At 47.1% G+C, this 23,967-nt stretch overlaps 1 protein-coding gene across 3 annotated transcripts; it reads left to right on the top strand.

Moving 5' to 3' along the window:
• Positions 1-886: 886 nt before the first annotated feature.
• Positions 887-23,360, top strand: cylda (cylindromatosis (turban tumor syndrome), a). 3 transcript variants are annotated; one of them, XM_056607439.1, is made up of 17 exons: positions 887-1,540; positions 2,927-3,470; positions 5,829-6,137; positions 7,094-7,199; positions 9,918-10,019; positions 10,666-10,782; positions 12,336-12,733; positions 12,881-13,046; positions 13,761-13,902; positions 14,865-14,987; positions 18,364-18,455; positions 18,606-18,672; positions 19,246-19,378; positions 20,833-20,941; positions 21,427-21,545; positions 22,438-22,654; positions 23,176-23,360. In XM_056607439.1, the coding sequence occupies exons 2-17, from the start codon at positions 2,979-2,981 to the stop codon at positions 23,358-23,360; spliced, it is 2,877 nt and encodes a 958-aa protein (XP_056463414.1). In that variant the 5' UTR covers positions 887-1,540; positions 2,927-2,978. The 3 variants fall into 3 exon arrangements, with proteins under 3 accessions (XP_056463414.1, XP_056463412.1, XP_056463413.1); XM_056607437.1 differs by lacking the exon at positions 10,666-10,782 and having other exon boundaries at positions 890-1,540; XM_056607438.1 differs by lacking the exons at positions 9,918-10,019; positions 10,666-10,782 and having other exon boundaries at positions 945-1,540.
• The last annotated feature ends 607 nt before the right edge of the window (positions 23,361-23,967 follow it).

Consider the following 23,967-nt stretch of genomic DNA (forward strand, 5'->3'; position numbering starts at 1 on the left):
TCTTAGTCAAGCAAGCCAAGGTCTTAAGACTACACTCTCTCAGCCAAACCACCGCAACAGGTCTTGAGGGGTCCTTTAATCACTTGTAAGTATGATGTTTCAGCAAAGCTACACATTTAAACTACTTAACAAAATGTATTGGTTTTAAATAATAAGGTCCTAATGTTTTTTAATAGATGTTTTATGTTCCCTTAATCTGACGCCAATATCTCACCCTGCGTTAAGGCAATAGCTCTATCTAGTGGTTGTGCCTCAGAACTGCAGCCTTTTGGCCATAGGCATTTTCTGCCATTAGACCGATATTACATTTTCACCAACAGGCCAGGGTAAAACGTAAGCGCTGACGGTTGCACATAGACCGAGATAACAGCACAAGCTAGGACGTTGAGACATCTGATACAATAATCAATAAATACAACTTAGTTTAGTCTTTCTCCCTTGCTGCTTTTACAATAACCCCGGAGGGGAGGCAGCAGAGCAGAGATCCCAGCTGGACCACCGCGTTGCTCCTGGCAACCGCATCACTGGTCCTCCTAGTGTGCGCTTTACATTTCAGAAAGCGCGAGAAGACGGTGCAGGGCTTCTAGTGATGAAACCCTGTGTTTTTCCATCATATACCCATCTCCGTTACGTAGTATCACACAGGCCATAGAGTATTACCAGGAGTTTCTACAATAAGATTCAAATTCTTGAACCTCCATGACAGAGTTGTTTGTTGACACATTAGATAGCATTCATGACCCCAGTATGATCAATACTAGGCCTACCAATCAACACATTGTTCCGCCGACAAGTGACTCGAACACACACACTGAAAAGTACACTTCACTTTTCCCTTCACACACATAATGCGCCTACAAATACAGTGGAACTGGTGATGGAGTTCCCATATCACACCAGTATGGCACATGCAAAACATGTGATCAATGCCTAAAAAGCCCCGGCGTTGACGTTTAACGCACTCAACCAGCTCGCCATCTCAGCGCAGCCTGGGAAACCCCCGTGGTGGTGCGTAGTCAGACGCGCTCCGACGGCCAGCCCGGGCACAGCACAGAGGCGTGAGTGACGAGCCCCACAACGTCCCTCTGAGGTCCTGTCAGGTCGTCCTCTGTACCCCGTCCACCGTGGATCGATCCACATGTCGTTTGGTGCACGTTCTGCCTGATGTGGGGTCATATGTGTCTCTATCGGGAGGCGAGCCTGCCCGCATACGGCGGATCCGCCAGTCTGGTGCTAGCCTGCTGGAGCTAGGCGGCTGAAGCTAGCCTACTGGAGATACCGTTCCGGAGCTAGCCTACTGGAGCTAACCCGCCGGAGCTAGCCTGCTACAGTTTGTGTGTGTGTATTAGCCGTTCGCTAGCCTGTCGCTAGCCTACTATTGCTACTTTGTACAAGTGTAGCTGCTAGCTAGCCTGTCAGCTAACCATCAGCACCATCTAAAGTGAGACGGGTTGTTCGGCGTGACACCGGCGGGGATGATCCACGCACCATGCACACTGCGGCGGCTCCTGACGTGTGTCTGAACTGAACCCCGCGTAAGGTGAGTGAGATGCGGCTCTGACGTGAGTGTCATAACGTGTTAATGTTTAGCTAGCTGCCCTTATGCCCTGGAAGGCCACAGCTGGCATCCTGCAGCAGATGACATTGTTGTGATGGCTGTCAGTGGGGACGTTGACACCTTTTGCATGTTCGTTGTTGAGCTGAGGCGCTGAAGGCTCATTATAATGTAAATGGTGGACCGTCTCCCCTCACTTTGGGGCAGCCATTGACCCAGCTTTGATACTGTATATCTGTGTGTGTGTGTGTGTGTGTGTGTGTGTGTGTGTGTGTGTGTGTGTGTGTGTTTATTTACACCACTATCGTTCTTGGTATGGCTGGTCGAACAAGGTAATTGTTTACCTCAATATCTGGTCCCTGCCCTTATATTTTCATACCGAAACCAAGCAAGCTGTGTGTGTTTAGATTGTACCCATATAACCTATGTCATCATAGGGGTGGTCCCATCACCACCGTCACCACAGCAACCTGTATCCGAGGTATCACTCACAATTCTTTATTGATCCCGGGGAAGATAGTTGCCTTTGCTATTGCTGTCGTATCCCGAGGTAATTTGAGAAAGAGATAACAGAATACAAACACAGCATACAAGTCAAAATAGTGTTCATGAAAACAAGCATACTCATCATATCTGAGGGAGATTCCCCCCTGATGTACATGCCAAATATACGCCTATGTAGTGGTCCTTTTTTATGCAGTGATAGTACATTCTGGAAGTGGAAGCAAGCATCGAGACCTTCATTCTTTTGTCCCTCATCCTGTCATTGGATATAGGCCTAGTGCTAAATAAATTATTTCATTTGTTAGTGTTGCAGCTGCAGTTCCTTAATGACCTTATGCTGGAGGTCATGGTTACAACAAAGATACTTTTCTTGTTTTGGAATTAACGATGACAATGACCATACAATGTTTTTAATGTTTAACGTGGCAGTTAATGTTCAGTGCTGTTCTGGCAAAAGGGGATAAAAAGATAGATATGTAACAGGTAGGTAATCGGCAAATGGCTGATAGGATGTGGGTATCGATTGAGCTCCAGGTAGAAGGAAGACAACAGCTTGGGACTGAAAGTCTCAGTGTATTAACGCTAGTCTGGGCAGTAGAGTAGGCATGGCAATACATCTGCTGCTGCTCACTGTGCACCTACTTAATTAAGTTGCCTACCGTTGCATTCTGTTATTTAGCAGACCATTTTTTTTATCAAAAGTGATTTAAATATTAGTCCAACAACAATCCTAGTGTTGATGTAGGGTATTGTGTGCTTTGGCCTGAAGCCTTTACAAACAAAACAAAAGCCAAAAAACGCCAGTAAAGTTTACGACCGATGTCCTCTGCCAGAGCGGTCGGTCTAAAGGGTTTCCCCTTCCTGCAGACCCCCGGCCAGGCTCGCCCACGGCGTTAGACCCGACGTGGAGCATGCAGCCATGAGCTCTGCCCTGTGGAGCCAGGAGAAGCCCAGCGCGGGCTTCAGGGAGGACTGGCGCTTCTACATGGTGGTGACGGAGTGCGTGGTGGAGAAGCCTCCGCAGAAGACCCTGCGCATCCCCCGCGGCAGCCTGGGGCAGGCCTGCCAGGAGCGCAACAACCTGGGCCGCACGCTACCCCCCAGCAAGGGCAAGAGGAGCCTGCGCATCTTGGACCAGACCAACGTGGTGCTCAGCCTGGACGAGCGGGACGTCCTGGAGCTGGACGAGAAGCTGGCCGAGATGCTGTTCCCCATCACCAACTGCGAGGAGCGCTACGCCCTGCTGTGCAACAACCCACGGCTGGAGCGCGCCCGCATCATTGACTGCGGCTCGAAGGTGCACGTTCTGCTGCGCTCCGGCGACGAGCCGCTGCCCGGGGTGGTGCGCTTCAAGGGCTCGCTGCTGCCCGACCGCGCCATCTCGGGGGTCTGGTTCGGAGTGGAGCTGCTGGTGAGAACGGGGCGACGTCTGGGGGTGGTCGGTCCGAGGGCGGCCTATTCAGTGTTTGGGTTCCAACGGAAGGGACTCCACACCCACCAAAACCTTTTAGGTTTTCAAATCAGACAGACATTTTACAAACGTCCTTTCTAAAATAATATTAGAATTAGAATAAAATGATTTAATATATTAAATCATTTTATGTATATCCTTTTTTATTTATTTTTATGATTTTGACTATAACTAGAGATACAAAATAACGACTTCAACCAGGCACTGGTGTATGGAAGCATATATGTAGCAAAATTCAAATGGCAATGCAATTTGGAATTACATTATGCATTTGACAATTCATTATGCAATTTTATAATGTAATTTGTAAATACGTTATTCAAAGTGTATTTTAACATGCAAAGTGACAATGCAATCCTCAATTAAATGTGCAAAAGTTATAACAATACAAATAGAATAACATTTTGTCAAATTCTTTGAGTTCCTTTATACAAATTGAAAAGCTATAGCGTCCCCGTGATTGCAATACACTTCGCCACGCTCCGTGTGTTGCGATATTCAAATGACATTTCAATCCGCAAAACGGAATCCAAAACGGAATCCAAAGAGGAATCCAAAAAGTCAATATGCAAAGTGGCAAACGTATCAGCCAATCAGCGTCTGGGCGGGAACTACGTCACTTGCTCGTAATTTCCTTGTTCACTTCTAGTTCGTATGTGTCAGGTCCATGGTCACCAATGGAGATTATTGATACGCTCCGAAGTTTGGCCGATGATGTGGAGAACAATCGTGTTGAAGACACAGATGCAGTAGATAGAGTGCGTGTTCTGGGAGATAGGATAGACGACTTATCCTCACTTGTACGTTTTGACGCCAGTCACTTCCCAAGTGCTACAGGCACTGGGTGCGAAACATAGGGTCGGGAGACCCACCGTCTCCACCCACTCCTCACCTACAAAGCTCTCCACAACCTAGCCCCTAGTTACCTCTGCGACCTCCTCCAAGAATACACTCCCTCCCGCTCCCTCCGCTCAACCTCTGGACTACTGTATGTATTATCCCCACATCACGACTCATTACGAATGGGTGCCCGGTCATTCAACTTTTCAGCACCCAGGCTCTGGAACTCCCTCCCCCCACACATAAAACAGATACCCTTGGAGACAATAGAAAGTGACGTAGTTCCCGCCCAGACGCTGATTGGCTGATACGTTTGCCACTTTGCATATTGACTTTTTCGATTCCTCTTTGGATTCCGTTTTGCCAAATCTTTTGCAAAGCGTTCGTTTTGCGGATTGAAATGTCATTTGAATATCGCAACACACGGAGCGTGGCGAAGTGGATTGCAATCACGGGGACGCTATAGCTTTTCAATTTGAATAAAGGAACTCAAAGAATTTGACAACATTTTATTGTTATAACTTTTGCAAATAATTTAATTGAGGATTGCATTTTCACTTTGCATATTAAAATACACTTTGAATAACGTATTTACAAATTACATTATGAAATTGCATAATGCATTGTCAATTGCATAACGTAATTACTTATTGAATTGCAAATTGCAAATTGCATTGCCATTTGAATTTTGCTACATATATGCTTCCATACTGGTGTCCCCCCTGACACGATAAGTAGAACAGCCCGCCGTTGGGTAATTACGTCGTAAACTCAAATGCCAGCCCACCTACCCGTCTTGCGGTTGTCCTCTGCCATGCAGCATCTTCTGTGACAACGTGGGGAACATAGTCACACACAAAGGGCTTCTCATTCACAACACAACGCTGCATTTATCCACAGTCCCCACCGTGGGCTGCCAATACTGACCGACCGGGGACAGACATTCTGACCGTCACTCGGTGTACATTCCTTCAGTGTTTGGTGCATCCAGTCTCAGTAGCCCCTCAGTGTAGCGCTTAAAAATATATTAAATATCGAGTTATGTTATTCCCTCATCAGCAAGCAAGCTTTTTATTAAGTTGTCCTATCAAATGCATCTTTGTGTTCATCTCTGAATGAGACTATTGGATCATGTCGCATATATTACTTGCATATAAGATTCTGCAACTCATTGGCAGAAGGTATATATTTTTTTACAGGCCCACTGCAGCAATCAATCAGAAGCCCTCTGTAATCTGATGATTCTCCTGCAGAGCGCTGACCAAGCATCCTAACTTAGACCTCTTGCTCTTCTACAACGATAATATTTACATCTCCTGGCTGGCTGCGTCCCCTTCCCTCTCTCTCTCCCTCTCTTCCTCACTCCCCCTCTCTCCCGCCCACCCCATCTCCCTCTCCTGGCATCCGACTCTCCCTCTCCCCCTCCCCTCCTCCCTGTCCTCGTTCACCCTGCCCCAGGAGGAAGGGCGTGGCCAGGGCTTCACGGAGGGCTCCTACCAGGGCCGCCAGCTGTTCCGCTGTGAGGATGAGTGCGGCGTGTTCGTGGCCCTGGACAAGCTGGAGCTGTGGGAGGACGAGGAGGAGGAGCATGGCGAGCTGGAGGTGGACCACGTCGCCCTGGTGGAGGAGGAGCAAGACTACCCGCCCCTGGACATCAACTCCAGGGTCCTGGTGCAGACCAGAGAGGGGCCCGAGAGGGGCACCATCATCTTCTGCGACCTGTTGCCTGACAACGAAAGCCTGGGCTACTATGTGGGCGTCGACATGGTAAGAGAGCGGAGCTGCAGTAAGCGATGGAAGAGTTGTGGCTAATGCAGCTGGTTATGCTGAAGTGATGAAGCCATCAATTAAATATGCAACTTAATGGCTCCCACAGCTGTGCAAAATGATTTTCCTGACCTTTGGGAAGATATCGATTTTTTTTTATTACCAAAGCCGGAATATACGTAGAATATGTTAATGTGAAAAATCCATAAATATGTTGGTCAGGGAAACCCCTGTCCTGTTTACAGATCCCAGTTTTCTGAAGAGCGGTAACCCGCTCTTCTAGGCTCTTCTTCTGCTTCTGTTTGTGTTTGTGAGCTGCTAATGTCTGCAGTCACCCGTTCCAATAGGGCTCGGGAACGTAGCCATCGGAGGAGGCAAACACACGCCGAGGCATTTGACGGAGACTGATGATAGTGAGCCGTAGCAATAGCAACAACAATAACAGCAGCAGCAGCAGCAGCAGCAGCAGCAGCAGCAGCAGCAGCAGCAGCAGCAGCAGCAGCCTTCTCATTACATCGCAGCCATCCAGAGAAAGGAGAGTCACGCGCAGTGTGAGGTGTAGTCTCAGCGCTAGCTATGACCCAACAGTGTGGCAGAAGGCCAGCAGCGAGGCGAGGAGTAGCCCACTGCTCTGCCTCCCTCTCTGCTCCCAGCCTCTCCCTGCTGCCTCTGCCTGATAGTGGCACCACCAACCGTACTCCGTTAGACCACCCTGACCGTAGAGAGGGCTCACAGCACAGCACAGCAGCGTTGACAAGAGAACCTCAGTGGGATGTGTTTTAGAGCAGAGCTCGCTCCAGCTGCGGTTATTTATGTTTACACTGCGTTGGATTCAGTCGTTTTGTCGTCGATTTCTTGTTCGTTATTCCGGTTGGGATCTAACCCAAACGGCATGGTGTTCCTGCGAGATGCTGACCGGCCGCCGCGGGTCTTAAAGGTGTCGCATGCTGTTTCAGGACAATCCCATCGGGGACTGGGACGGCGTGTTTAAGGGGAAGCTGCTGTGTAACTTCGCCAGCCTGGAGCACACCCTCCTGGTGCCCATCTGTGACGTGATGCCAGGTGAGCCAACCAGCGTTTTCTATCAGCAGCCTATCGGCATCGATGGCTCGTGATTTGACATGGAACATGTCTAATCATGAGCCTTTGGCACCGGTAGGAGCCTCTACGGCGGCGGCGCCGGGGCCGGAGCAAGCGCCGGCGCGGGGGGTTTTGCGTTTGCGCAGCCAGCGAGGGAACAGTGGCCCCTTTGTGGCCATGATGGCCCCTCGCTGGCATGTGTGTTTTTTTTTTTTTTTAAGTCAAGAGAGCGCCTCTGAGGCTCTTTGTTCTGCTTGCATTGGCGTATTGATTTGTTTATGTTTGCCTTGGCCTCTCCTCTCTTACGGAGCACAAGGAGGAAATCAAACCCAAAGAAAGCTTTTTGTTTTGGGCCGTTTTTTGGACTTCCCTTAAGTCCCCTTGTCCTTGTTTATTGAAGAGGTCGGGGACTGAGTGGATACTATAGTGCTCCATTATAGTTTAATGAGTGTATTTTATTTTTTGATTGACATTTTTTGTAACCCTTGCCAATTTGCACCAACTTCAGTGTCATCATTACAGATATAACTTGTGTGTTCAGCTGACTGTACGTGTGTCTTAATCAAGAGAGAACAGTGCGGAAAACTGCAAACTTAGTTTGACATCCGAAGCAAAATCGCTATTAAAACTAAACTAGTTCAAATATTTGCGCCCCTTATATTAAGACTAGAAACAACAATGCATATATCCAGTGTGCGGAATACCCGTCAATATTCGGGGGGGTCCCCCATCCCCAGATTGTTGCTCAATACCGATCTAAATTTTCTCAATACGCAGTAGTCTTATCACATTACAATATTTCATGGATGCAAGCAATCAGTCTATAGCCTACATGACAAAACATACACTTTTTTTTTTATAATCCGAAATGCTATAGTAGCCTATTTGAAAAGCAAAACTTGGATGCACGTTGTTTTACAACAAGGAGAGGCAAAGTTGTGCATTACAATGCAAACACAACAATAATTGGCACCAAAATGGCGCACTTAGAAGAGCAATCAACAACTGAAAAAATGCCAGGTATAGACTATCGGAGACTAGCACGCAATCAGTGCACTTGCAAATGAGTGCCTGCAGTATGACCGATCGTGTGACATTATTTAACCATCCATCTACCGCAAAAACAATCAGATAGATACATCATAGAACACATACACAAAGCACATTCGTCCAACCACGGCGGATGCTGACAACATTTAACACAACAAGCCAAACATCACCACGGCAGGTGCTCTCTCTCTCTCTTTCTCGCGGTCTCTCTCTCGCTCTCGCAAGCACGTAAACAATCACTCCAACTTATACAACTCCAAGGCTAGGCTGCTTCACTGAGACCACAACCAACCACAAGGCCATCAAAACCGAGCAGTATGCCGAAGCCGGAAAGGACATGCAGGCGCACAGTCGCACACACTCATCGTATGCACAACAATCGGTTCTATCATCACAATTTAGTCACTGCAAAGATTAAAAAAGATAGTCTCTTACTTTAAGTTGGAATAGAACCAAAGTGTGTGACTGATACAATCTGGTTTAGCTTTCGCTTGCTAGCCGTTTTTAGTATGACTTGTCAACATTACGTTTGGCGAACATGGCTTATTTGCATACACACACAGGGCTCAGCAAAAAATAACATATTTGCGAATACATGTTTTGAGGTCTGAATACTGGACATGGTGAGCTTAAAAACATTTAAGTGACCATAAGTGACAATAAAATACTTTATCTTGTAATTTTTTGACAAAGTTTGAGACCCCCATCAAATTTGGCTTTTGAGGCTTCCAGGGGATCTCATGTAGACTGGGTAGCCCAAGCCCTGCCCATTCTACGATTTGAATTCTCCCTGCAGAAGGGTCTGGAGAAGAGCAATGCATTTCTTTCTGCTTCCGATATTTTTTTGCGGGAGCCAAACACCAAGCTGTCTTCTCCCCCCGGCGCGCTATTGGCTGGTTTATCACATTCACGACAGGGATGCGGCAGCAAGCAGCCAATTGTGTACAGAGTCAGTTGAACTAGGCCCGATGATAACGCCTCTTGAGCTGAGGAAAATGACAGTGCAGCTTCCCCAACGTGCATCTACGATTGAGCTTGGTCTGGCAATAGCCAGGCTAGCTCTCATGGGTAAATCGAGGGGGTCGAGACCCCCTGGACCCCCCCCCCGTATTTCGCACACTGCATATATCTAAATATAAAAATTAACATTGATATATTAATTGTAAATATATCAGTTCAGTTAATAAAATGGACGGTACTGTAAGGTCATACAGGCAGTGTAAGACCATATTGGTCGCTGGTTGTTTCCTGACTCAAATGGGGCGCATTCACTGAATCCGGCGTTGCGGCTATCACTGCAAACTGCTGCGACGATGTATGGGGGTCACTCCATGGCTCATTGGTGTGACGTCATGCTGTGAACTTAAAGCAGTCCTTTCATGGCTGGGTTGTACCGCTCTGGAAAGGCCACATGGCGGCCATCGTCACAGTTGCTCGGTAAACGGCGGAATGCTCACATCTCCAGAAGTTGATCTGTTTCAAAGTTTCGCCGTAAGCCGGCTGAGTTTCTTTAAACGGCACGCGCCCCCCACCATCGCATCTTAAATGAACGACCCCCCGTTCAAATGAATTGTCGAACTGGTATTATCGCAGCAGCGCCTGATTCAGTGTGGACAGGCCCTAATGGGGCTGTGTTTCTCGGCTGTGCAGAATATTCCATGCAGGACCAAAGGCTGCAAAAGCACAGTTTTGCCCCCAAAGGCAGCATCAGTGACAAGTCCTCCTCTGGCCAAAGCAGACCAAAGAGCAAAGGTACTGCACGGCTGATTTACCGGAAATGTCACAAATATTACAGAAATATTACAGAAATATAAAGAAATACGATTTTGGCTGCTGACTGAATGCTGTGAGCACACCAGTCAAGTGAGCACTTGACTGGTGTGAGCACACTTGAATAAAAATACAAGTCTGGTTCAGGATCCTCATTTCTTGATATTGATCAATTATGTATGTAATATGGCTTATCCCGAAAGCTATATTACAATTTTGTATAGTTAATTAGTTATCTTGTTTTTTACGTTTTGCATGAAGTTTAATTTCAAACGGTCTCTTTCCCACTTATTTTTTTACTTTTGTAATGTAATGTCAGTAAAATCTTTCTTTAACTTGTACATTTTTCCTTTTCTTGTTTTTTTTGTGATCTTCAATCCATTTCCTGTTTGATTTATGTTATTGATATCGTTGAAAGGGAGGTTGTGTTATAAATATAAGTGCATTGCAACTATCCACATTTGTTAATCCCTGATGCTTTCTTCATCTTCTAATCCTCCTCCATCCTTTAAACTTTTTTTTTACCTGTCATTTTGTTATCTGCACCGATGTGACACCAGCATACACATTTTATTTATAACTTCTGTATTTATTTATCTTCCTCTACATTTGCGTGTGTTGTTTGCAGGCTTAGGTCACCAGTGTGGCAGTAGAAGCAAGTCTGAGTTTTACTATACTTTAAATGGCAGCTCTGTTGACCCCCCTTGCCAGCCCAAATCCAAAAGCACATGGTACATTGATGAAGGTAAAACCGGACCTGAGATGTTCACTTGTCCACGTGATGTCACTGTCTTGGTAGCAAGCTCCTGCTCATTCAAAGGATTTCACCATCTGGCTAACATTATAAACATGGGGTTGGTTCGGCGTTCTCTTCACCTGAATCACAGAGGGAGAAGGGCTTGTACATCGTGGCGTAACATAGCATAAGAATATTAATGGTATTATTAGTGTTTTGGCCATTGTTTTGTAATCATCCTGCAATGACATTGGTAATGTTGAAATTATTCGTCATAATGGGTGACATGATTCTCATGCAAGACGTTAGCTTAACAAACGTTTGATTAGCCTAGGATACGGTATATTTAAGTTTATTTAGGATTTTACATTACCGCAACTTACTTGAGTACTCTCAAAATAAATATGCATCTGATGTACAAGCCCTATACCCAACATAACAACAGCAAATCTGGGAGTTTTGGGACGCGTATTGGAGAAATGGACTTTACACAGTAAAAGACCAGAAAACACATGAGTTGGGCAACGTGAGGTTCTCAGTAGCTTGCTATCAGGACCCTCCCATCAGGGTCCAGTCATTCATGTCCATGCACAGTAAGCATCCACCCGCATGGAGCTTCTCCAGTGGCGCTTTCCTCATCTCCACCCAAAGGCTTTTAAGAATGTCTGGCTACTTTTTACACGACTGTCTTTATCTTCGCATCTCAGGCAAAGCGGTATGTGTCCAAAGACTGTACATTTGTGAAATGCTGTACGTCAATGAAAGTCTAGAAATGTGGAGCACGAAACCTTTTTGTAAATCTCATGAGTAAAAGCCTTTGTCTCGTGTTGACGTCTAAAGTGGTGTGGGCAGAACGTTATCCTGGTATTGTCCGTTGCCTGTATCACCATTGAAATCACAACGGACGAGTTCTGATTTGTTAGAGGCGAAAATGGACGTGCTGTTCTCTTCTGTAAAGGTCAAAACGCAGGAAAACACTGCAATGTAGGCCGCGCTCTCAACCATGAGACGGATGAGAACTCCAAGCTAAATACGGTGCATCATAAACCTGCATTACATTTCTTTACATGAGCTGTTTAAAGGCACATGCAAAGAAAGCGGTCCATATATACCCTGTAACAAACCAAGCATCTAAAATTGAACAATTGATCAAATGTATGTGTTTCTATATCTCCCTGAGGATTCATCTGTAGCGTTTGTGTGTGGGTGTATGTGGGTGTAATTGGGGGTTACAGGGGAAGAACCGGCTCCATCTTTCCCACTTGGTGTTGTTTCTTTGGTTCCCCATTAACGGTTCTTATTGTTTCCTCATCGCATCGTCATCACTGCCATTCCTTTTCATTTGGTGCTTTTTTTTTTTTTGTTTCCTTATCTTGGTGTCGTGAAGCTCCGCTGTGTCTCGTGTCAATGTTTGAAGCTCATCCATGAAGCCTCTTCATTTTTCTGTAACATACACCTTAGATAAACGTCTTGGGAATACACCTCAGCCGATCCTGAGACGATGAGCGTCTGACTCTCCTCCCGGTTGTCTCTCCCCCCCCCCCCCCCCCCCGTCCCATCAGTCGGAGAGGACCCTGCTAAGTCTCTCACGGACACGCCCCCGGACTTCAGCCAGGCCTCGCCGCCCTCCAGGGTGCCGCCGCCCGGCTCGCTGTCCAGCGATAACAAGTTCCACTCGCTGCCCTTCAGCCTGAACCGCAAGCCGGGGCCCAATGGCAGCATAAGCCAGGGGCCAAACTCCCTGTCGGTGGGGTCGGTGATGGGCGAGCAGCCCGACCTGCCGCCGCAGTCCATCGGGGCCCCGCCCTCCTCGCCGCGGCCTTCCACGCCGCCGCGCGGCCAGCCGGGCCTGGAGGTGGGCTCGCTGGTGGAGGTGAAGGAGAACCCCCCTCTGTGCGGGGTGATCCGCTGGGTGGGGCTGCCCCCCGGGCTGCTGGAGCCCCTGGCTGGCCTGGAGCTGGTGAGTCGGCGGCCCTCTGTTCTGCACTTAATGGAGGCAATGCTATTTATTCACTCACACGCATGAAATAATGTTTTGTTATAGGGATGGGAATTTGCAGGATCCGGTTGATGTTTGAGTTAACCTGTCGCCCCCCCCCCATCCCAGGAGGAAGAGTGCGTGGGGTGTACCGACGGGACCTTCAAGGGCACGCGATACTTCACCTGCCCCCCCAAGAAGGCCCTGTTCGTCAAGCTCAAGTGCTGCCGGCCCGACTCCCGCTTCCCCTCGCTGCACCACTCCTCCAACCCTATTGAGCGCTGCAACTCCATCGGTGAGTGGTCCCCTCAGACAGTCTCATGGTGTTTTTTTTCAAACCGGGATGCTTCGCAAGAGTTTTAGATTAGAAAATACTTAACGGAAATGTAACTGTGGCTGCTGACTGACGGTGTGAGCACCTTTTGAAGGTGTGAGCACCTGTGAACACATTTGTACACTGAAATAGAATCAAAATACAAGTGTGTTTCAGATCCTACTTTCTCACTATTGTTCTCATTCATGTATTCTTGACGTAGCCTGAAAGACATTAAATTTTTGTATAGGTAATTAGTAAATTTTTTATAATTTGTCGCCTTTTTTTCAATTTAAAACAGTCTCTTTCTAACATGTTTCACATTTATTTTCAGTAAAGTCACTATTTAATGGTTGTACTTTTGCAGAACTAAATATTTTAGAGAGAGAAAACACAACAAATTCCATACTTACTTTTTGACATTTATGCAAATCTTCATTCAAATGTTTTGCCAAATAACAAAAGCAAAAACTTGATGTGTCTTGCACTTCCTTGAACTTCCTGTTCTAACCCGCTTTGAAGTAAGTAGCTCACAAAAAAACAACAGCTCTAAAGGGTAGAGCACAACAACATAAAAACACTGTAAATAAAGTAAATTAGCATGAAAAAAATAAATAACCCAAATGATCCAACGTTCTTAGCCCCCCGATCAACCTGTAGTTCCTGAGCGCTGACCCCCTTCGTCTCCTGCTGTAGCGTTCGGAGGGTACCTGAGCGAGGTGGTCCATGAGAACACGCCCCCACGCACCGAGCACGACGGCCTGGACGTCATGGTGGGCAAGAAGAAGGGCATCCAGGGTCACTACAACTCCTGCTACCTGGACTCCACACTCTTCTGGTCGGTCCTCTCTCTCTCTCTTTGCTCTGCCCTCTCTCTTCTGCTATCTGGACTCCACCCTCTTCTGGTGGGTGCCCCCTCTCTCCTCTCTCTCTCTCCTTTCTCTCCCCCCTCTCTCTCCTCTCTCCCCTCTCTATCCTCCTCTCCTGCTACCTGGACCCCACCCTCTTGTGGTCTGTCTCCCCCTCTCTCTCCCCTCCTTCCCCTCTCTCTCCTCTCTCATTCTTCTCTCACCCCTCTCTGCTTTCTCCCCTCTCTCTTCTCTCTCTCCCCCTCTCCCCCCTCTCTCTCCACTCTCTCCCCTCTCTCTCTTCTCCTCCTACCAGGATTTTACCCTCTTCTGACTATCCAACCTCTCTCCCCTCTCTCTCCTCTCTCATGGCCATCTGTGTCTAAATCCAGCAGAGGAAACAGGAAGTGGACCAGGGTTCCATTGTTTATTGTAAACAGATGCACAGGAATGCACAGCGATGTTCCCGATGTGGGGGTCTTCGGAAGTTTTCTTTGTCCAATCAGTGGCCATTTGGACTGTGATAAGGATGTGTTGTGGGAAATGCTTAAGGTATATCGTATTGAGGTCTCTTGTGAAAGCAACAAACAAAAATAGCAAAAAGTGCTTCCTTTGTTCACATTTCATTTTAGTAATTGAAAGCTCCTCTGGGCTAGAGCTATGTGTCTTCAATGTAGTTTGAAAATGATCATCACCCACCCAACACAGCACCCTTCCCATTTCTGATGTTTTATTTCTCCTCGTGCCTCCTGAGAAGTTTAAATGAGTTGAAATGGAAATATTAAAGTGAAGGTTGGAAATGCAGGCTCTGTTGAAGCAAACAAAAATCGTCTGGTGTGTTCTCTTTGTGTAGCTCAAGGTTCCTTAGCCAGTGTTGTTGATGTTCCAGTGAAGATGGCGGTGTTGACATACCTTGTCACCCCCCCCCCCCCCCCCCCCCCCCCCCCCCCAGTCTGTTCTCCTTCAGCTCGGTGCTGGATACGGTGCTGCTGCGGCCGCGCTCCAAGGCTGACGTGGAGTACTACCGCGAGACCCAGGAGCTGCTGCGCACCGAGATCGTCAACCCGCTACGCATGTGAGTCTCCACACCCCAACACCGGCCCTTAAGCTGCAGTAGGTAGCAGGCCTTTAAAGAAGGGGTGTACGGTATAAACGGTATATATATAATTCTTTATTTCAGACCCAGGGGGATCCATATCAGTACAAAGAACATCAACAAACACAAACACAGAGTAAAAAAAAATACAAAGCCTTCCACAATATTCAGTGTCTAGCATACAGACCTCTTCGCCAATGGTTCCACAGTCTGGAAGTAAATCTGACAGAACTGCGTTCAGGGTTAGCCAAGACTGCAATTAAGTCGTTTTCTGACTCTGATGCCCTACACATAAATCTATGCATCAGGTTACATAACACGGCAGAGGAGGTAGGTACCCCAACACTGACAAACATATGGCTGGCACTGGAGCTTCTTGGAGCTCTCAGCAGCAGCCTCGTGCTTTCATTATAAGCCACTGTAAGTTTTCTAATGCTGCCTTGTTTATAACGACACCACAGGTGGGCAGTATACAGCGGTGTACAATACGCTCTAAAGAGTGAGATTTTGACAGGTACAGAGCACCTACTAAACTTACGACACAGCATGTTCGCTTGTGCATACGGGGTCCGACGCTGCCTATAGATATCCTTGTCATCAGACAGGTCATTTGACACAACATGGCCAGGTATGTATAGAAAGTACACCGGTGTGAATTTGCGCTACGGTATGGATTTTGACGTTACCATGAGACCGATGTGACCCATAGACATTGTTGTGTGTAACGCGTAAATACAGTAACCAAACTTATTTTTCATGTAAAAAGTAAAGTTACGCGCAACTACTGAAAATATGGTAACAAAACATAGTTCCTGTTTCAATTCGGCGCAACTTTACTTTTCCCAGGGACAGATTTGACAGCGATACTGCCTTCTCAGCATGCTATTGCGTGCTTGCGCAATAGACCCTTCCCGAGCTCTCATTCCACACCGTACGAGACAGACGCTGGTAGTATGAAGCTGTCTCTGCATATCAGACAAGACATGGTATTTTCCAAAGCCAGTCCTTATGACAAAATGCCAGATGTGGAACGAGACATACCTATTTTCCTGTGGTCACTGTTTTCCTGTGTAAGGACATGGTTCCCTTTCAAAATGTCGATAGAAAGGGCTTTAAAGAGATGGTCAAAACGCTCTATCCCAGGTACGCGTTACCTGCCCGCACACACTTCAGCCAAATTGCGATGCCAATGTTTTTCAGAAATGGAAGTAACTTGAGAAAAGATTTTGCATTTTTGTATGCATTTTTTCTGCCCAACCAGTATTTTACCCATTCAGAAGCATTTATATCGAAATTAGAAGATAAAATCAACATACCGTGATTTGATACAGTTGCCGTCTTTGCCTCAAATCATACCGTGATATACATTTTAGTCCATACCGTACAGCCCTAATTTAAATCTGCATTAGGCAGCAGGCTCTTAAAGCTGCAGTAGTTAGCAGGCTCTTAAAGCTGTATTAGGTAGCAGGCTCTTAAAGCTGCATTAGGTAGCAGGCTCTTAAAGCTGCATTAGGTAGCAGGCTCTTAAAGCTGCATTAGATAGCAGGCTCTTAAAGCTGTATTAGGTAGCAGGCTCTTAAAGCTGCAGTAGGTAGCAGGCTCTTAAAGCTGCAGTAGGTAGCAGGCTCTACCTGCAGTTTTATGCAGTTTTTCTGCCCAACCAGTATTTTACCCATTCAGAAGCATTTATATCGAAATTAGAAGATAAAATCAACATACCGTGATTTGATACAGTTGCCGTCTTTGCCTCAAATCATACCGTGATATACATTTTAGTCCATACCGTACAGCCCTAATTTAAATCTGCATTAGGCAGCAGGCTCTTAAAGCTGCAGTAGTTAGCAGGCTCTTAAAGCTGTATTAGGTAGCAGGCTCTTAAAGCTGCATTAGGTAGCAGGCTCTTAAAGCTGCATTAGGTAGCAGGCGCTTAAAGCTGCATTAGGTAGCAGGCTCTTAAAGCTGTATTAGGTAGCATGCTCTTAAAGCTGCAGTAGGTAGCAGGCTCTTAAAGCTGCAGTAGGTAGCAGGCTCTTAAAGCTGCATTAGGCAGCAGGCTCTTAAAGCTGCAGTAGTTAGCAGGCTCTTAAAGCTGTATTAGGTAGCAGGCTCTTAAAGCTGTATTAGGTAGCAGGCTCTTAAAGCTGCATTAGGTAGCAGGCTCTTAATGCTGGAGTAGGTAGCAGGCTCTTAAAGCTGCAGTAGGTAGCAGGCTCTTAAAGCTGCAGTAGGTAGCAGGCTCTTGAGGCTGCAGTCGGGGAGAGCCGAGTGGATAGAGAGTGAGCAGAAGAAGAGCAGGAGAGCGAGACTTTGGAACCAAACCGCCAACAAATCATCCCCTCCCACTCTGCTGCCTCCGTCTTTATGTTTCTCAGCTGTTAGAAGTCTTCTCGTTCATACACATTTGATTGACAGGTACGATAGTTTCCCAGAACCACTCAGGGCAGAGATGACCTGAACCAATCAGGGCAGAGATGGCCTGAACCAATCAGGGGTGAGAGGCTCCGAAACAATCAGGGCAGAGATGCCTTGTACCAATCAGGGCGCAGTGGCGGTCCAAAGTCAAAATTGTCTCATGCAGAGGCAGGTGCAGAACGCCTGAAGTGGATAATCTGTCAGGGCATTTCACTCACTAAACTTTGATGGATGGCTGTGGCATTTCTAACAAATGACCCTCAAATAATGATTCTTTAATCTCACCTATAGAACCTTTTAACTACTACTCTATGATATAAACATATATATGATAGAAGGGTATATATGTCCTTGCATGACCCTCCAATAATGATTTATTGTAATTCAGGCCCACACATGTTTCCCCCTGTGTGAACCAGTGGAGCACAGTGGATTACAGGCTAACAGCCTTCCTTGCTGTCATGGGGAATAACATATGGTGTGTTTTACTGTAGCATGAGTTAATATAACCCACATGACGTGCATTTGGCCCAACAGACATCTATGTCAATTATGGCAAATAATTCTCACCTCATGTCTTGAGTAAGAAATGGTCTGGAGAATAGCTTTAAGATTGAAGGTTTAATCTTATTTTCACTGCAGCAGAGGTGAGACAGTAACTTTGTCTTGCAGACGTGTCGATTTCCTTACTTAAATACTTGTGTCTTGTCCGAAAAATATGTCTTATGTGTAGGGCTGAAGATGTAATGTACTGTGTGTGTGTGTGTGTGTGTGTGTGTGTGTGTGTGTGTGTGTGTGTGTGTGTGTGTGTGTGTGTGTGTGTGTGTGTGTGTGTGTGTGTGTGTGTGTGTGTGTGTGTGTGTGTGTGTGTGTGTGTGTGTGTGTGTGTGTTTCAGACACGGCTACGTGTGTTGCTTACAGTGTTTGTGTGTGTGTGTTTCAGTCATGGGTACGTGTGTGCCACTAAGGTGATGAAGCTGAGGAGGATCCTGGAGAAGATGGAGGCAGCGTCTGGGTTCACGTCGGAAGAGAAAGGTGACAGATACAAACAATGATTACAAGTACCCAATATCAGTCAGCTTTCCATCTATATATATTTTACATTCATCCATCGAAGGCCAACTGACTTGAATGTTGAGTGGTTGTCGATCATATTAAAGATTTTTGAACCTATATGTGTTTCAGACCCGGAAGAGTTCCTCAACATCCTCTTCCACCACATTCTGAGGGTGGACCCCCTCCTCAAGCTGAGGTCAGTGGGCAGACGCTCCGTCTCGTTGGGGTAGGGCTGTGTCTGACACCGAGGCCCCGACCTTCTCCTGACCGTCACACTCCCAGTACTGGGGCTGCAAAGCTCAACATTAGAAAGCAGTTGGTCATTTTGTGATGAAAGCACCAAATTTGGCAGATGTGTTTATATATTGGGAACAAAACAGGATATTGGGCCATCGCAAACTCATACCCAGGTGGCCGTGGCAGGCTTTTTCATAACGGATAGGATAGTCTTTATTTTCCCCGAGTGGTAATTTAGTTTGCAAACAGTAGTCAACACAGCCCATACAATTCATAAAATAAATAAGTAAAAAACTGGCCACCAGCTGTTGGTCAAACTTTCCATCCCAAATAAAATATTTTAGTGCTCATGATTTGATGAAACGCCTCCATTTGATTCACATGAGTCGTAAAAAGAAGCAGAGCCTCCATGCGTTTCTAGTCAAACTGTTGTGGGTCGGGCATTGAAGTGGAGAGCCTTTCCAGAGAGGTTCCTGAACGTCCATGAGAGGTTCCCGGTGAACCCCTCTAAAGGGAGACGTGTGCCCTGCAGGTCGGCCGGCCAGAAGGTCCAGGACTGCTACTTCTACCAGATCTTCATGGACAAGAGGGACAAGGTGGGGGTCCCCACCAGCCAGCAGCTCCTGGAGTGGTCCTTCATCAACAGCGACCTCAAGTTCGCCGAGGTGAGGCTCGTCTTGGCTTCCCCTTGACTGGATGATGCAAGATCAGTTACAAAATAATAACCCCGATTTAACCTTAATCTTATTCTTGGCTGGATGAAACCTGATCTGTTACACAATTTCATCTTGGAGAAGTTCCACTTCCCTTTTTTCACATCTAGTGTAGTTATGGAGATGTTGTTAATATACTGTGTATTGTGAAAAACGTTTTGCAGTTGTTTTTAATCACCAGGGTTGGCCGATATACATTTCTTAAAAACGTTGAGGTTAATGGTTCTACCATCAAAAAAACAACTGGTATAATTAAGCGATAGCAAATCTTGTCTGTTTCCAGTATGGCTTGAGCTGCAATGCTCTCTCCTGCCACAGGGGGGAAGCATTCATCTGAAAATCTCTCTTCCCCGGTCTTGTTTCATTCTTAAACCTATTCATGAATCCAGCATAAGGCAGCTAGGCTTGTTTGAGTGATAGAGTAGCTATTAATACTGACCTGTATAAGCTTGCTATTCAAGACGTTGTACTAGTAGGCTAGGCCTGCAAGCAAAAAGGAGTTATTAAATCAGCATTGTCCATGGATTAGCCTTATTTCATTATATCGGGGCGATTCTGACTAGCAGTTTCACCAGGAGATTGAGCCACGCAGCCAGCTTCAGAACAGCCATAGACTCGTCTATCACGTGGCTTCTCCATATGTCTCTGTATTGTTAGCCTCATAACAAAATTCATATTTTGGCCAAATTGTAATATCTATCCGAACCTGCCGATTCACTGAGCCTCATTGGCTATATCCTAAGCCAATCAGCATGCTTCTTACATACCATAATCACTACCTGCATAAGTAATCCTTTTGCCTCATATTTGACACTTATAACAAGATTAACCTTAAAATATGATGTAGGCAATTTTGCTATGAGGCTAATGATTTGCATGTATCCAAATATAGTTCCAGACATAATTTTACTCTTTAGCGCACATCACATCTGATATGTTTTTCCAAATTGTGATAAATTCTTCCTCTACTCTGAATGTCTGCCATGGGATTGTATCCGTTCCCAGTGGGAACTCTCAGCAGTAACACTAGCTGCCATTGTTTGGCCTTTACTCTCTCGCCTGCTGCCTCGTGCTCAGCCACACATCCCACTGTTGCTCCGGCATCAGATGACCACATCTGACCACGACCACATCAGTCGCAGGACGAGAAATATGGGTCTTTAACAACGAAATGAATGCTTAAAACGATACATATATATTTTTTTATTCATTGGTATTTAAATTTTTAGTTTTCATTTTTTTATCATATCATTTTATTTTACGACCGTGATATAACTTTCTATCAGAAAATATCCCTTTACCCTATTGAACCTCAAAATGAGTTTAATTTCCCCTGGATGCAGTGAGAAGTGTTCTCTATGTACTGAGACCTCTTAACGAGGCCTCCTCTCTCGTTCCCCTCTCAGGCCCCTTCCTGCCTTATCATCCAGATGCCCCGCTTTGGAAAGGAATTCAAAATGTTCAACAAGATCTTCCCTTCGCTGGAGCTGGACATCACAGACCTACTGGAAGACAGTAAGATCACTCAGTGTCTGTCTCAGGCTGTCACTGCTTCATACTGACGATGAGGAAAGTTCAGATGGAGAGAGAGAAGATACATGTGTGTGTTCTACCCTGTCTGCCTATATGTGTGTGTGTGTGTGTGTGTGTGTGTGTGTGTGTGTTTGTGGTGTGGGGGGGGGTGATTACCTGACCAACAAGCCTCCATTGAGTTGCAGTGCAGCTGATGAGGTAGCTCTCTCCTCCCAGCCCCCCGACGACAGGGGCCAGCAGTGTTTTCAAAGGGCCGTCCTCTAGAGTGACAGCAAGACTGCACTAACACTGTGTGTTCCGCATTCAGACTGTCCCTAGCACTGTGTGTTTCACAGACAGACTGGTCTACCAGTGTGTGTTTCACAGCCATACTGACCCTAACACTTTGTGTTTCACAGCCAGACTGGTCTAACACTGTCTGTTTCCCAGTCAGACTTGTCTAATCCGGTGTGTTTTATGTCCTCCAGCCCCAAGGGAGTGCCGTATCTGCGGAGGTCTGGCCCTCCACGAATGCCGCGAATGTTACGAAGACGGAGACATCACCGCCGGGAAGATCAAACAGTTCTGTGACAAGTGCAATACCCAGGTATGGGAGACAGAGGGCGCCGCAGTGGCAAAGATAATTAGAGGTGGCTCATGTACCGCACTCGGCCACTTGGTGGTGCCAAACTCCAGGGAATAACTCGTCTCACGTCACGGGCTGTTTGTTCGAACGATATAGTTTCACACAATGGTCCGCGAACGGAGTCCTGTGTACGATTATCTTGTGCTGTTGTTGTTTCTGTGCCTCTTGATGTTTACGAGGTGAATACACAAACCTTTAAACAGCGATACGTTTCACCATTCTCTTCTTACAGAGTTGAAACAGAACATGCTCTCTGTTTGTTTGCAGATGTTAACAACTTAGTTTTACTCCACGGACCAGACTAAACAGACAGTCTGGCCTCTGTGTTTATATCTATTTATTGTCAGTCTATTTACTCATCACTTTACCACAGGATGTTTTTTGTAGGACGATCTCGACGGATGTATCTGTCATTAACCCTTAATAATCCCTTCGCTCTTTTAAATGTTTCCACATTCCTATTTTGGCTTCAACATCCTTATTCCCAACATGAAAAAAAAACCGCTATGTGCTAAGATGTATGATTTTTCTTTATTTATTATGGAACAGTAACATTTTGCTACCTATTTCATTCCATTAATAAACAAATTACACACAAAAGGGGCTGCATTCCATTTTGCTTCCCTCACACGATTTAATCCTGTCCATGGTTATGTGTGTGGTTGTGTGTGTATGTCGGTCTGTATGATTGTGTGTCTCTGTCCGTGGTTGTGTTTGTGTGTCTATTTGTCTGTCTGTCTGTATTATTGTGTGTCTGTCTCTCTCCGTGGTCTTGTCTGTGTGGTTGTGTGCATGTTGGTCTGCATAATTGTGTGTGTTTGTCCCTGTCACTTTTTGTGTGTGTGTGTCCTAGGTCCACCTGCACCCCAAGAGGAAGAGCCACCGCCACGGTAAGCTGTCCCTCCCCAAGGAGCTGCAGGAGGGCCTGGGGCGTCAGGGCAGCTTCCCCCGCCAGCGGATGGAGCTGTTCGCCGTGCTGTGCATCGAGACCAGCCACTACGTGGCCTTCGTCAAGTACGGCGCCGCCGACTCGGCCTGGCTCTTCTTCGACAGCATGGCCGACCGCGACGGTACGTGGGGCCGTGACGTAGGGCCGGCGTTGGGGGGGGGGGGGGGGGGGGGGGGGGTGGGTTGTGAAGGTGAATTGGAGGTGGTGGGTTGTGAAGGTGTATTGGGGGCTGCCCCTTGAGGCGTCATGACCTGGAGCAGGGGAGTGTGGCTGTGGCGGTGTTGGTGGTGGGGACCTTGAGGACGTGCAAAGGGAAAAGCAGCTCGAGCCACATTGGACATTCAGGCCACATTATATTGTTGGAAGATGGAAGATTATTTGACACTGCTCTGTATTATGGTAAATGTGTAAAAAAGTTATTAAAATCAATTACATTAATCTTTTATTTTTACCAGTACAGTGTTTTAGGAAGAATAAGGTTGAACATTTTAATTGATTTGAAAATGTGAATTGATCAAATGTATTAATTGTTATTTTGCAGCAAACCATCCCCATCCTGCTCTGTGCCGATACAACAATATGAAATCAGAAATGTTCAAATTTCCATATTTTAAGTCTGTCTGTCTCTGTGTGCGTGTCCAGGCGGTCAGAACGGCTTCAACATCCCCCAGGTGTCGGCGTGCCCCGAGGTGGGGGCCTACCTGAAGATGAGCCCCGAGGAGCTTCACGCGCTGGACCCCAAGAGCATCCAGGGCCAGGCGCGCCGGCTGCTCTGCGACGCCTACATGTGCATGTACCAGAGCCCCACCATGAGCCTGTACAAGTAGACCTCCACCTCCCCCCCGCCCCCCCCCCAGCACCACCGCCCCCCCCGACCCCCTCCACCCTCGAGGACAAGAGCCCCGTCCAGAGACACGCGAGGAAGGCCGAAGGGAACCAGACCCGCCGGGCCCCTTCGGTGTGGGGGTGGTAGGGGGGGTTTGGGTGTGGTTCAGAGTGGCCCTCTCTCTCTCTCTCTCTCTCTCTCTCCGTTCACTCTCCTCTCCGCCGAAGATCCCCTTCATCCTCCCTCCCTCCGGTGTGTCAGGCAGAAGAGAGGGCCGCTCAGAGGAAGCAGCAGCAGAGAGGGCCTGGTGTGGGGCAGAGGGCCGCTCAGAGGAAGCAGCAGCAGAGAGGGCCTGGTGTGGGGCAGAGGGCCGCTCAGAGCTGGGGGAAGAAGCAGCAGCAGCAGCAGCAGAGAGAGGGCTGGGCAGGAGGGGGAAGCAGCCACTGGCTGGAGGTGGAGGAAGTGTCTGCCCGCTTCGTGCTGAGGCCATACCAGCCTCCCTGTGCCTCACATGCAGGCTGCCGCTGGGGGACAAAGAGCAAGGACTCTGCCGATGGGGACTCCACAGTCCTTCCGAATAGGAAGGAGGTGTGTGTGTGTGTGTGTGT

Source organism: Gadus chalcogrammus, chromosome 14 (genome assembly GCF_026213295.1).
Source record: "Gadus chalcogrammus isolate NIFS_2021 chromosome 14, NIFS_Gcha_1.0, whole genome shotgun sequence".
In the NCBI taxonomy this organism is placed as follows: Eukaryota; Metazoa; Chordata; class Actinopteri; order Gadiformes; family Gadidae; genus Gadus; species Gadus chalcogrammus.